The sequence below is a fragment of the Manis javanica genome, chromosome 3 (assembly GCF_040802235.1).
Source record: "Manis javanica isolate MJ-LG chromosome 3, MJ_LKY, whole genome shotgun sequence".
Lineage (NCBI taxonomy): Eukaryota > Metazoa > Chordata > Mammalia > Pholidota > Manidae > Manis > Manis javanica.
In genome coordinates this window covers 201,736,978-201,751,453 of record NC_133158.1, presented here as the reverse complement: position 1 = coordinate 201,751,453, position 14,476 = coordinate 201,736,978, and the positions used below count along the sequence as shown (strand labels likewise).

At 37.6% G+C, this 14,476-nt stretch overlaps 1 protein-coding gene across 2 annotated transcripts in view; it reads left to right on the top strand.

The window, feature by feature from the left end:
- Positions 1-14,476, top strand: part of HHIP (hedgehog interacting protein) — an 88,458-nt gene that overhangs the window by 51,535 nt on the left and 22,447 nt on the right. For both annotated transcript variants that reach the window (XM_073232621.1, XM_017671273.3), the window contains exons 5-10: positions 3,846-3,997; positions 4,376-4,549; positions 5,121-5,264; positions 8,572-8,693; positions 11,003-11,126; positions 12,048-12,178. In XM_073232621.1, the coding sequence (XP_073088722.1) occupies positions 3,846-3,997; positions 4,376-4,549; positions 5,121-5,264; positions 8,572-8,693; positions 11,003-11,126; positions 12,048-12,178 (847 nt within the window). The remainder of the gene's footprint in view (positions 1-3,845; positions 3,998-4,375; positions 4,550-5,120; positions 5,265-8,571; positions 8,694-11,002; positions 11,127-12,047; positions 12,179-14,476) is intronic.

The following is a 14,476-nucleotide window of genomic DNA, read 5'->3' as shown; positions in this document are numbered from 1 at the left end:
ATATTTTATAAAGAATTATGGTAATTCTTAGAAACTATCTAATTTTTTGAGTGAAAAACCATTCAACTAGGGGTCTTCATTCATACCTGTGTGCTTTTGTTATACAGAGAGAATAAACTAAAAGATGGTCTTTCTTCAGAAACTCTGCCTAATTCTTCATGTAATTTTGCTTTCATAAACAAAGCTTTTTTTCTTTTCCTTATCAAATTTTAGAGTGGAAAAACCTCAGGTGCTAGTATACTAATTAGCCTTTGTGTCAACAGTTACCCAGAATATGTCTTTACTCTCTTTCACACTTGTGTTTCAGGCCATGCACATTTCTAATAGTGTATCACTAACCTCCCCGACTCACCACCAGCCCCACACCAAAAAAAATATCAGCATGGTAAAGAAATACAGTGGGAATGAAACAACTAAACATTTTCATTATTTGCTTCCATGTTTCAACTCCTGGAGGGTAGGGACTGGTTGTTACCCACTGTCTTATCCCTATGCCATGGGCAATGCCTAACACATAGTAGGTATTCAATAAATATTTGTGAATGAATGTTCAATATGAACTTTTTTGACAAGGTGGTAACAAGGAATATCTTGAATTTAGCACTGTGTTCATTTACTTTACATTTCCATTGCTCTGTGAATATCTCAGAGTCTTTTTATAGATTATTGCCAAAGGGTCACTAAGAGAACTATACCACCGTGAGAAATGGTGCTTCCAGTTCAGTGATGCCCAGTTCTGTTCCCTAAAATACACAAATTGGCATTTCTTGAGACTGACCGTTTAAAGAAGAAGAAGAAAAAAATTAACAGTAGCCACATTGTCCTCAGATGCTCACTAGAAACAGTTCAATAATTTGACATATTCTGAGAGGCATGCATGTATCTATCTATATATAAAATTCCATAAAGCTGCACAAAACGGGGGAAAGGATGGGAAGGAATTAGAAGAGAGCATGACATTGGCTTGAGGGCTTTCTGCTGAGCCTGGGAGAGATTTTGCTGGCCAGTCCTGCCTCTGGGCACCCACGCTCATGCTCTGAGACTGAGGCAATGCCCTGGGGAAGACTATGTTGGAGCAGTCACGGAGGGCCCAGGGGACTCTGGCATTGGGGCTCTAACTGATCCTGGTCCAAATGTAAACCTTACAAGTCCAATAACATACTTCTCCATGTGGATCTTGAAAAAGGACCCTGACTTCAAAGATAGGTCTGCATTTGAGAGGTAAATCATGATTTGTCAGTAATATGCTTTAAATAAACAAAAAAATAACTCTGAGGAGTAATTTCAGCTAAATGTATGTCCATCAATATTTTAATCTCCTGGTAGAAGGATTATATTCCTCCTTACCAATCTGAACATTTAGGAGTCAAGTTATACTATGTAACTTAAAGAGCTAATTCTGAGACACACTTTAGGAGATATATATATATATCTTCATTAAAGAAATATATATATATTACATCAAATTTTTTCATCAATTTAGTTATGAAAGTATTTCTATGAAATGACAAGAGTAATTAGCCATGTTTCCAAAACAACCAGAACATTACTTTGCACTTGGAAGTTGACTTAAAAATATGAAATCATATGTAATGATTAAACAACTGAAAATCTAATAACCTGAAAAATTCAGTTACTGGCATGTTTTAAATTGCTCTTTTATTTTCTTATCATTCAATGTCTTATTCTGTTTCCATATTTGGCACTTTAATAAATGTCAATGGTGTTCCCACATTGATTGATTGGATAGGTGAATCTCTGAAGTGAGTGATGGCCTTATGTCACTTGTGGATTTGTTTAAATCCCTTTTCCCATCTTTCTGCAGTGCATGGATTACACATTCCTAATTCCTGTTGCTGTCCAACTCAAATTGTATTTCAGATGATTTGATTAAAAATACAAAAGAACTGCTTTCAAAAAAAGCTTCTTATAGTGGAACACAAACATTCGTGAAGTGGGCATGCAGGACTTACTGTGCACTCACAGCTTTAGAGGGAAACATATTCAGAAGAGGAATTAATCACAAGCTAAATCCCACCCCTAGTCCTCCTTGTACACCCATCAAGGAGGTTTAAATGTGCAGTGATTTTTCTATAATCGATCCTAGTTACACACCCCATCTTTCAATGTCTTATAAGAAAGGAAAGAGATATTTCTTTAATGAAAATAGAAGAAGAAAAACAGCAACATCAGATCAATATGAACATCATCGTCACAAGGTCATCTGAACAACAGAGGCTCATTCATAAATCATAGTCTGAGAGCCTTACCCTTCAGTGAGATTATTCTTCTGATTGAAATTAATATTAAGCATTCATGATATACAAATGAAGAGGTTGACTCTTTTGACAGTTGAATAATGATTTGGCAGTTTTGGGATATTTGCACTGTATTTATTCTCTATACACTATTAAAGTCTAAACGTTTCCACTTTGGATGGCATATATCTGAAAGCAGTTTTTCTCTAATTCAGGAAAAAAATTAAACAATGTTTATTTGAAGTGAACTTTCATGCCTAAAACGTTAAATTCCAAAATCCATGTAGAATGTAAGCTGCAAACAGCCTGATGCTTTGAAAGTAACACATGCCAGTCTGGGGGACAAAAGCACGTGAGCGCTTCCATCCTTGAGCCTATGTGAACCCTGTGAAGAAGCTGCAGGATTAGAGATTTTTTTCCCTCTAACCCTTCGAAGGAGTGACTTGCAGCATTTTGCAGTAGGAGATGTGACGTTTAATGAAAGAGGACGTGTAAGGGATGCATGCCTTAGCAGCAGCTGCGGCATTCAGTTCCCATGTCTCATTTTTCACCATTTTGGACAACGCATCAGAAGACAGAGAAAGTGCTTACTGCTTACTAGAATATGAACTTCAAGCCTCTGATCTAGATAGTTTTAAGTGTTTTAATTTCATTATAGAAATTCCTAGACCTCTGTGGGATAAAACAAATACTAGGACCATATTGAGTTCCATCAAACTGAATTAGCAGAAAATAAAGATAAAATGCCTTTCTACTTAAAAACATGATGGTGTTTTAATTGTTACAGCATTTGGCATGCCTAATGTATACAATCCTTGACATTCACATAATAACAAAAGAAAGTTGTTTCGGATTTTTCTTTTATTTCCTAGTGTCCCTTTTCCTCTGCAGTATTTTCTCCCACCCCCATCCTGCCCTGGCTTTTAGCTCCCCTCCCAGTTCTCCATCCTTCTGTAAAGAAAATCTCAACCAGTGAAAGGATGCATGTGAAAATACCTCATTTCTGTGTAGATAGGCCAAGGCTGCTGATTACCTAGCTGTGATGAACAGACCACCATGGTTGTGACAACTGATGTAGATGCCTCGAGGGTAAAACAAAGGTTTACATATTACATAAGCAATTTAACTGTTTTCTAAACATATTGCCAAGACAGTGGGAGTTGGCAGCCCACACTGTGTTTCAGGTTTTGGAGACTTGGATTAGAAGTGACTGATGAATATGAGCCTTTTTATTTGTCTTCTGTGAACTATAAGCAACCTAGTAACCCAGCAAAAAATTCTTCATAGCACTTCAACTTGCCTTCCTAGCATCCCAAGATTACATACACAAATCACTTGACAAAAGTAGCATAAGGGTCTTGTGCGTAGATAACCACACAAGACAATTGTCTTGTTCTAGCCCTTAAAGAGTCCTGCAAAGTGAAATGTTTTATAATCCTTTTTTGTGCAGGAGGCAATGAAGAAAAGAAAAGAGTTTGGGCAAAGATTATCCAGAAGAAAGAAAGAGACTCTTTTGGGGTTCCAGTCGAAACACAATAAAGAACATAATTAACTTCACAATTCTTTGTGTTTTTCATTTGACTGCAGGGGGGAGATGAAAGAGGACTGTTAAGCCTTGCATTCCATCCCAATTACAAGAAAAATGGAAAGCTGTATGTGTCTTATACCACCAACCAAGAACGGTGGGCTATCGGGCCTCATGACCACATTCTCAGAGTGGTGGAATACACAGTATCCAGGTATCACTGTATGCACAGAGGCGCAAGCACTTTTCAATCTTACTTTCTCTTTATCTCTTAAAAAGTTCTTGTTCAGAAATTACAAATAAATATTCCTAAGGTGGCAGTAATTAAACTGTAATCTCCATTTTGCTTAAAACCCCTTATGTGTCTTTAAGGAGAATTGAGAAAAATGATAACTTTGGCACTTTTCCTTATCTTTCAACTTAAAAGCTACATCCAAAACGTGGAAAATAAAGTCATTTTTCAGTGATTTAAAATTTTGCACTCCAAGTATACGTTTCCATATTTACTTCCCTGTTTGTGCACTACTTACTTTCTAGTGGATTCACCTTACATCTTTAACAATCATGGTATTGTTTCCTCTGCACAATGTAGAAAAAATCCGCACCAAGTCGATCTGAGAACAGCCAGAATATTCCTTGAAGTTGCAGAACTCCACAGAAAGCATCTGGGCGGACAGCTGCTCTTTGGAGCTGACGGCTTTTTGTACATCATTCTTGGTGATGGGATGATCACACTGGATGATATGGAAGAAATGGATGGATTAAGGTAAAACAAATAACAGCAGCAAAGAAAAAGGTTCCTCGATGTTAACATGTTTCAAGTGCCAGGAAAAAGGGCCAGAGCCAGTGAATTAAGAATTGTCTTTTGAGTTGTATCACCCTGGTTAAATATCTAACCTTTGTTAGCAGTGTCTGTAATTATAGAATGAAGAGGGATTCAATAATATGCTGATTCGATATTTTTGAAAGTCCCTAAAACAAATTCCTGCTGTGTAGAGCATGGTATACATGTCCTGAGAGACCCTGCGCATCCACGCTGCCTTCAGCACTGGCGTAACAGACTAACACTGCCCAGGGGAACTTTTTGGGGGTCATAGGGTACCTGGATTGTGGATTGGCAAAAAAATAAAGAGGCTGGAGGCAAAAAGTAGCACCCTGCTGACGCTGTAGTCTTTGGCCCCTGTGGTTTTACCTCCCACAACGTGGAATTTGCAACTTAAATAATTTTGTCTCAAATGGGGGATGATATCCTTATCGGCATAGCAACCTACCTACATTTAGTTTAGGTGAAATACACAACAGGAACAAAACACTTACATCATCCTGCAATTTCTCAGTGATTTCACAGGTTCGGTGCTCCGGCTGGACGTGGATACGGATATGTGCAACGTGCCTTACTCCATACCAAGGAGCAACCCGCACTTCAACAGCACCAATCAGCCCCCGGAAGTGTTCGCCCACGGCCTCCACGATCCAGGCAGGTAAGAACACAATCCTGTACTCTTCTCTGCTCCCAAGCCAGGCGGGGATTCAGGAACTGGGCTAACAGAGAGGGGTCCAGGCACAGAGCAGCCAAGAGTGGTGTCCAGGTTGTGCCTCTAAAATCACACCAGCTCATTTTCCAAGCACTCTTCCTTCTGTTAATGTGTGAAGCAGATTGAGAAGGCAGATTAGAAACAGAAAAAGACAAATTCATGGAGAAAAATTCCCTTAAAGTTTTGGAGGGCTATTATTAGATAAACACTCTTCACTAGTGTAATGATTAAGTCTTTAATTGTTCAAATTCAGAGAGATAAGAAACCTTTTATCTCCTTAAACCCCTCTAAATGATCATTTCCTTACATATTAAATGGCGGTGGTAAGAGTTACCTTGCAGGGATGCTGTAATGATTAAATACAAATCTATAGGTAAAGCACAAAATGGAGTGTCTGACCCACCTGGTAGGTTTTCTGTAAGTTACCTTTGTTTAACTTCACTTAACATGATGATGCAGTATCAATTTGTAAGGAGCTGAACTACGTGTTAACATTTTTTCACTTGAAAAATATTACAAATACTAAAGGAATTTGTGTTGACTGTTCACTATAATGAGCTGTACAGAAAGGAACACTAAGAAATATGTAGTGAGAAATTTGGGGTACACCTAAATATGCTATGAAGTATAATATAGCAATTCTCTGATGAAAGCTTTATCTAACTTGTGGTCTGTTATTCATACTAAGGGATATTTGGCCACATTCATTCATCTACTAGCCAAGTTATTATTGCAATTTAATGCTTATTGAATGTTCACTATGTGCAAGGTGAGTATTTCTCAGACTTTTTATTTTTATAATCCCTCATGCCCTTCATCTCCCCTCCATCAAAGTCCAAGACTACAGCTCATTTCCTTTTTGGCATCTCAGCAGATCTTAAAATCTGTGCGACAGGGAATACTTAAGGTGGGCTCAGGATGTGGACGAAACTGTCACATTCCATTCCTATAGCTCAGAACTCACAGATACCGCCACAAAATAGCACTTTGAAGTTGAGCAGCTTGAGTCACTGCAATCCCACTGGAGCTCTCGAGCGACCTCTCCCGGGGTCCTGGACCCAAAGCGCAGAAACGCAGGGTGAGGCGCTTCACAGACCTTACACAGGGCAGGATGCCTGCGCACTGTGGAGTCTTACCTCCTCCTGCGGTGGAGGGCTGAAGAAAATCCCCACCTCCCTGCATGAGTATTTCAGGCAGAGGAAGATGTAATAAAGCAGAAAGGAAACTAAAATAATTATTGGCTAAAAATAAAGCTGATTTTTATTAAGTCCCTTGGTGAACGTGCTGCACTGCGTATCTTGTGCCCATTATCTCATTTATGCCTCTCACCATGCTCTGTGACAGCTGCCATCAGCCACCTCCCCACCTAATTTTTTAAGGCTTTTAAAGCACTTTTAAGTTCACAGGAAAACTGAGCAGAAGTACAGAGATTTCCCATGTATTTCCAGCCCCCACACATGCACAGCCTTCTTATCAACACCCCTCACCAGAGTGGTACGTTGTTACAACTGGTGAACCTACATGGGCACGCCATGACCACCCAAACTCCGTAATTTACATTAGGGTTCATTTAGTATTGTACATTCTGTGGGTGGGACACATGTATCCACCATACAGTTTCACCCAGAGAAGTTGTACTTTTTTATATATAAAAACTAAAAGTTAGAAGGGTCAAGTGGTTCTCAGTGGACCTAGTGTTCAGCCAGAACGAGACTTGGTGGTCCCCAGCACCCCCACCTTCGGGACACCTGGCCTTTCCTTCCAGACTTGCTCTTTCTTGGTAGACACAGGTCCAACCTTTTTTTTGTCATAGTTGCTCCGTCTTCAAAAAAAAGACTATACAGGAAAACTTTCTCACTCTGTATGGATTTAGTGCCATACAGAGTGAGAACTGGAGTCCTAGCACGTCTGTGCCATGATCCCTGCCAGGCATTGTATTCTGTGACTCACTGAATGAAAGAGGACAATAAAGGGACTGTTGCCACAGAACGGCTAACCCATCCCTGGTAGGTCAGGCTTATAGTTTCCCTCATATGAATGGGATCATTGGGAGGCTACGGGTTTTGTTTCGCTTTTATTGTTGTTTAAATAATCGCTACATATGACTCTTCTGTCTCTTCAGCCCCAGAACCTATTCTCAGATTGTGCAATTTTTTAATGTGTTTAACACCCTAATGGCTTTAAGTTACTAATGTATTTTGTTGGCCTGAAACAGTGATTCCAGTGTGATGATTTTGTCTTCAGAACATTGGACGATGTCTAGAAGCCTTTTTGGTTTTCACAGCTTGATAGAGGCATTCATGCTACTGGCGTCTAGTGCATGGAGGCCAGATGGTGCTCAGTATCCTACGGTACTCAGGACAGCGCCTACACACACACACACACACACACACACACACACACACACACACATGCCACCCCACCACCCCACCACCCCAACCCCCACCAAAGAATTATCTGGGCCAATTGTCAATAAGGCCAAGGCTGAGAAACCTAAAAACAATGCAACACTGTTTTCCACATCTGTGAGAACTTCAGAAATTGCATTGTTCCACTTCGTTCCTTCCCAACCCAAAGTTCCTCACGCCCAGTCCTCACTGACTTAAACATTCAACAAATATCAAGCCCTGTGTATATTCCTGGCAGGCTTTGAACTAGGTAACAGAAATACAGTGATAATGAAGCTGGAAGTGGTACCTCTCCTCTTGGGGTTCATGGCAGTGGCTTAACTCACAGAAATATTTTGGCCCCAGATTAGGGGTGACATGAAGACCGTGCCAATGTAAAAGACCACAATGGTTGTGGGGACCAGCTTCATTTTATTCCCTAAACTGGAGTGCACACTTTACTCTGTTAGAGCAGTCTGAGCTTTAGGATATAAATTCCATGTAAGAAACAAAAACTAATACTATAGCCAATTCTATGTTGTGTGTTGCAGATGTGAGCTGATAATGGCACTGACTCTTACACATTGCCAGTGTATTACACATGATCTTCCTTAACAGCAGACTAACAGAGGGTTTAAGGCAGTGTGCACATTCACACTGGCGGGAGATACCAAGAGAAATTAAGAAATATTCTCCAGAGATCATTTAGCTTCAGCAGAGTAAACAGACACATCAAGATGTTTCTTTCAGAGGTTTCTAGAGGATCCTTGCCAGCCCACAAGGGATTCCTATGTCAGGAATATGCAGTCTGAGTTTGGAAGATCCCTGGGAGGAATTCATGGGTGTCCCCTTCTTTTGTTGTACAGATGTGCTGTGGACCGACATCCCACTGATATAAATGTCAATTTAACAATACTTTGCTCAGACTCCAATGGAAAGAACAGATCATCAGCCAGAATCCTACAGATTATAAAGGGGAAAGATTATGGTAAGTAGAGCGTAATTTGTTGATTAGGTTTAGTTTGGGCTTTGTTTTATTTTAGTACATAATTGAAGAAAAGGATTTCTGCAAAATGAGCATTTGAGAAAGCATAAAAACACTGCCCTAACAGTGGTGAAGCAGTAAATTGCTCACTTTTTAAAGGTCCAGTGACTCTTACAAGCCCTAGGGGTTCCATTTGGGTAATTACCTTTCCCACGGCTTGAATGGTGCTCTGTGGGTCCAAAAATTTTAATGGACCTTCAGAAATTAGCAGTTTATATTTTGCTCATCTGAGAAGCAAAATGAATAACTTCTATTTATTTAATATATAAGAGAGAGCTTGTGTTAGCATCTAGATACAGAGGAAAAAATGTGTCAAAGGTAAGAAATTTTTCGGTGACCAACATACTAGCCTCAGCAATGAGGAAAATTAGAAGGGTTTTAAGAAAGAATGCAATTTTTTAAAAGTGTATTTCAGAGAAAACAAAATAATAGACTTGTAAAAACACTTATTTACCTAAGTCTTAGAAATGGGATGTTAAGGCATTATTTTTAAGAACATGATTACTAGAGTATTTTGAAATGCATATACAAAAATAAAGTTGGATAATAATGAAGTCCAAAAAGTTGGATAATAATGAAGTCCAAAAAACTTAATGTTTTTCAATGTTTTAGTATTTACTTTTTTTGGAGAAAGCAATATATCAAATCATATTATGTCAGGGAACATGGTAGATTAAGATTATTAAATTGATTGCTTCTCCTATTTACTCATTCAATACAGATATTTATTTAGCATCAGGAATGAAGCAGCTGTGTTAGTTCATGTGGTATTCAGTTATTTTACTTCATTTTTTTCCCCCAGGTATTCATGTATTTGTGTGTACATCTTATAAAAGCCAAACCAAAAAATAATGTGGTTTGAAAAAAAAATGTAATGAGTCACCAGCTAGATGGAATTTTGGCTAAATTTGTAGATTAAACTGAATTTATAATCACATTAATTGGGGTTTGGCTGAAACTGGCTATTAAAGTGGCAGCCCTACATTTATGTATTAAAACACATCCACAGAATCCTCTTATAAGTATACATATAGCAAATCACCATGATGTAAACTTCAAATATCTTACAATTTTGCGTCAGTTATACCTCAGAAAAGCTGGGGGAGAAAAACCCAACACATCCACAGTGCTTCCTACATGCCGGCCCCTGTAATCAGCACTTCAGAAACTGTACTCACTTCATTGCCAGAACCTTGTGTGATAGGCACTATTATTGGCCACATTGTACAGATAAGGAAACTGAGACAGAGAGAGGTTAACAACAACATGGCAGGGTCTGGATTTGGACCCAGGCAGTCTAACTCCAGAGTTCATAACCTTAATCAGTCAATTATGCTACCTCTCTGTGTACCAGTCATTTAAAACTTACCTTTTCTACTTTTTGGAATATTCATATTCACCATCAACACCTGGGGAGGGGGAGGGCTTTAAAATTTCTATCTTTCCACAAAAGCTTTTGCCTAAAATACTGCCCTTTAACAGCTTCCTATTTGACATTAAGTATGTCATAAGTAATTTTCAGATTAATTTGCAGCTGGCTTTCGATCTTTTCCTTTGCAGTTAGCATCCGTGTATTCAAGTGTATAGTGACATGCATGGAAAGATTGAGATACATGACTGTACATATGTAATCCAAAAGGAATGACCGCAGTAGACTTTGTTAACCACACAACTTCAAAAACAAAAGTATTAAAATATTTAAAATGAAAATATTACTTGACTAAGTGACAATGTTTTTAAATGCATGACAGATATGGTTTTAAAGACCTTTTATGTATTATAATTTTATTTTCATTAATGTATGTACTTTAAAACATTTTATATGACTTGGCAGAGATCTGGCTCAACTTACTAAATATATGCAGAAGCATTTCTATGAAGAATTCAATATGGAAAAAATTAACTTATTTTTTGAAGTACTTTGGTTCCACATAAATAACTATGATATCCAAAATATCCAGATTCTAATTTCATTGAAAATTTGGTATGTCTTAGCAATTATAATAAAAGTAAGCATTTGCAGAACATTCCCATTTCAGTAAGCTGTACATGGAAGCCCTTTAAATGTTTACTATTTCAGCAAAGGGAGAAATTATTTTCACTAAATATCTATAGCAAGGATTCATCTTGTGCATCATTGAGCACGTTTCAGACAAAGTAAATTACTGTAATAACTGTTGCTTGGCTTACATTACTTTTACTTTATGAAAATATGTTTCATTTGATCTAATCCTATGTTTCTTTCTTTGCAGAAAGTGAGCCATCACTTTTAGAATTCAAGCCATTCAGTAATGGTCCTTTAGTTGGTGGATTTGTTTATCGAGGCTGCCAGTCTGAAAGACTGTATGGAAGCTATGTATTTGGAGACCGTAATGGGTAGGTTTCCAAATTGTGATACCACAATTTGATATACCAAATAACATATCCATTAATTAGTGGGCAACATACTACAAAATATCCCATTGATTTTATTCCTTTGGGGGTCAGGTCTGGGACACACATAAATATTATTTCCTTTTAGTTCCACTATATATGGTGGTTTCATTTTTAAAAAACTTCCCAAGAAGGCTTTTTAGACAAACTTGATCAAGTTCATAAAATAGCTTTTAAGGGCAGAGAAGTCTTCAGATGGACTTTTCATTTTATGTAGGCACTTCCCTTCATCCTTAACATAAATTTATCATGATAATGAGTAATTTGAAAATGATTGTTTTATGTGAGTTGCATAGTTTTAAAATTATTTTGGAAGGCTAAGAAATTTTGTTTTAGCCAGACTCTCAGGACTTTTGGCAACAGAATTTGTCTCTATTGGTAGGAGTACTACAAAATTAAATTTTCACCTAAGTTTTAGAGGTCACATTGTGGATAAATGTAAGAAACTCTAATGAAACCCAAATTAAGAATCATGTTTCCTTAAGTCGCTGGCATTCAGGCATATCGCAGAGCTGATCTGCTTGGTCATGAAAAGGAGCCACAAAAGTGTACTGATCCCACGATCTTCCCCCTGCCCTTCTCTCTGATTACTAGCCCATCATGGAGTCTAGTCCTAGAGAGGAAGTGTCATTCTCTGGATGAAGGGGAGGGCTTTTGTCATTCACAGGTACTTTTAGTGCGCCCCTCCAAACACAGTATTATCTTTCAGTACTTTCTCTCCACATGGGCATCTCACAGTATTCACATTGTCCCCCTAAGAAGCCAGGTCTGTGGCACAACAATGATTCATTGTGAGTTTTATTCTATTCTGCTTTAAGCCAAAGCAAGTTTTCACTGAAAGTTTATGGTGTGTTTTGGTTGTAGGAATTTCTTGACTCTCCAGCAAAGTCCTGTGAGCAAGCAATGGCAAGAAAAACCGCTCTGTCTTGGGAACAGTGGGTCCTGCAGAGGTTACTTTTCAGGTCATGTTTTGGGATTTGGAGAAGATGAGTTAGGTACGGTACGAACTATTTCTGTTAAGTCCTAGTCTCACTTCCTTACCCAAGACTCTTTGCTCTGCCTGAAGAATAAAGATGACAGGCTCATCCTCCATGTGTAACCTTACAGCAAAGATGACCTGCTGTAGAGTTTCGCAGTGGTCCAGTTACATATTCCCTTCCAGGAACCTTTCTCTGGGAGTCTTTAAGTCTTATTTCCACTCCAGAATATAAAAGTAACAAAGCAGGAAAGTAGGAACAGGAACAAAAGAAATTTTTGAGTCCTGAGGAGAGAAAATTTTAAATGTCTTCTGATATTTTTAATGTATTTGCATCATTTGTTGCTATTCAGTATCTGAAAACCTTTCCACTTATTCATGTCTCTTGGAATAATTCAAAAATTTGTTGCCATCTGGAGCTCACTAAATCCTCTATTTCCTAATTTTTTATTTTTTGCCCATCAGGGCATGAAATTGGTGTGAGATGATTTGAGTTTGTAGACCTGCTTTCCAACAGAATAGGAATGATTTTTTCATTGATGACCTAAAGGATACCATATATTTGTTGGTATGTTATCAAAATATATGCAGCTTAACAAGCAAGAAGATGTTGAAATTGGAATGTGATCAGCTGAAGACGAAAAATGCTAAAAAACAATATCCTAACATAACCCATGGGTTCTTGCTCCTTTTGCCTCAGAAATGAATTACTAGATATTAAGAAAGAAGAGGCGTATTTCCCATCTAATCAGAATGTTGTCTCTCAAAGTCCAGATTTGGTTTTCCTACATCATATGGAGAACTCAGCAGAAATAGTTCCATGGCATTCACCTAAGGTTAACAAAGGACTTAGATAAGATTCCTGAAACACGTAACACACAATTCAGAACCACAGGAATATAATGATTCAAAGAAGTCCAGCTTGTCCTCTTCTTATTCCAGCATTGAAAGCATTTTACGATTAATTTTCCCTTGGTGGCTCCTGCCCCACTCAAAGGAACCAGAAGGAAGCTCTTTGCCACTTAAATCCTCTGTAAAGTAAATTTCATTGGCAAACTGATTCTAGAATGTACTTTAGGACTGAAGTATTTGGAGCAGATTTAGAGGTGACTATTCAGATGCTGGGAGTACAGCATGTTGATTTCCCCAGATCTTACTACAAGTGACTTACCATCATGCACCCTATTAGCATCATCAACATTTGGTTAACATACCCAAACATATCTCTACATTCAACACCATGCTGGGAACTGAATCAGCTAATGAAGCGCACACGATGCTTACTGACCGAAAGCTACAGCATCGGGTGTACTTTATAATTAAAAATAAATAGGCTGTCACTGAATTACACTTTAATATGAGACTCTTTGGCTTTAATTAAGAACCATATAAGAAAATGAATAGGTTTTTGCATTTTTACTATGTTCTTTTTATAAAATCAGGAGGGCTTGTTATAAGGATTAAATGGGGTAAACTATGTAAAGTACTTGACGAAATAGGTATTTGCTTTTTCACTTACATTCCTTTGCTTTTTAACTTCATTTTTACTTTTTCTGTTGTGTCTGTGTTTTTAGTATAAACCTTTTAATATCCTCTTCAGAAGTAAGAAAGTAGTAGGGTCTGCTTAATACACAATAACACAGTGGGATAGAAAAGTATTGACTAAATCAAAGACTATTGCATGAGTGAGAATCATATATATTACAGTCTTAGAAATACATGATCATAAATATAGCTTATAATTCCCTATTTATGGGATTCATTCTATGCAATGAATCATATGGAAATAGTGGTAATAAACAAGAGTGATTTTCTCCTAACAGGTTTTTTTAAACATTGTATTTCATCATCAGTAACACAGCCTCACACCAAGAAATTAGAAAGGTAGACTTGGGATTGAGCATAAGGGTTTTTCTCTTCCCAAATATTTACTTTAATACATTTTATTTTAAAACTAAAAAATTAAAAAGAATTCCATCTGGCCTCAAATTATCAAATAACAGTAACAACTTTGTAACCAAATCTTTCAATCTTGGGCAGAATAAACCAAGATAAAACATCCCATCAATACTCATTCTACAAATATTTATTAAGCACCTATTCTGTGCAAAGCTCTAAGTTGGGCATATAGTAGCAAATAAAGAACCATGAAATTTATATTCTAAAGGAGATAGATAGACCTAAAGTATATAAATAAAAATAAATATCACTGTTTAAGTATACTGTATGTCAATTGGTAATAAGTGCTTTGGAGAAAAATCTAGTTGTGGAGAGAGAGAAAGATTGCTAGGGTAGGGGAAAGTATGGTTTTAAATAC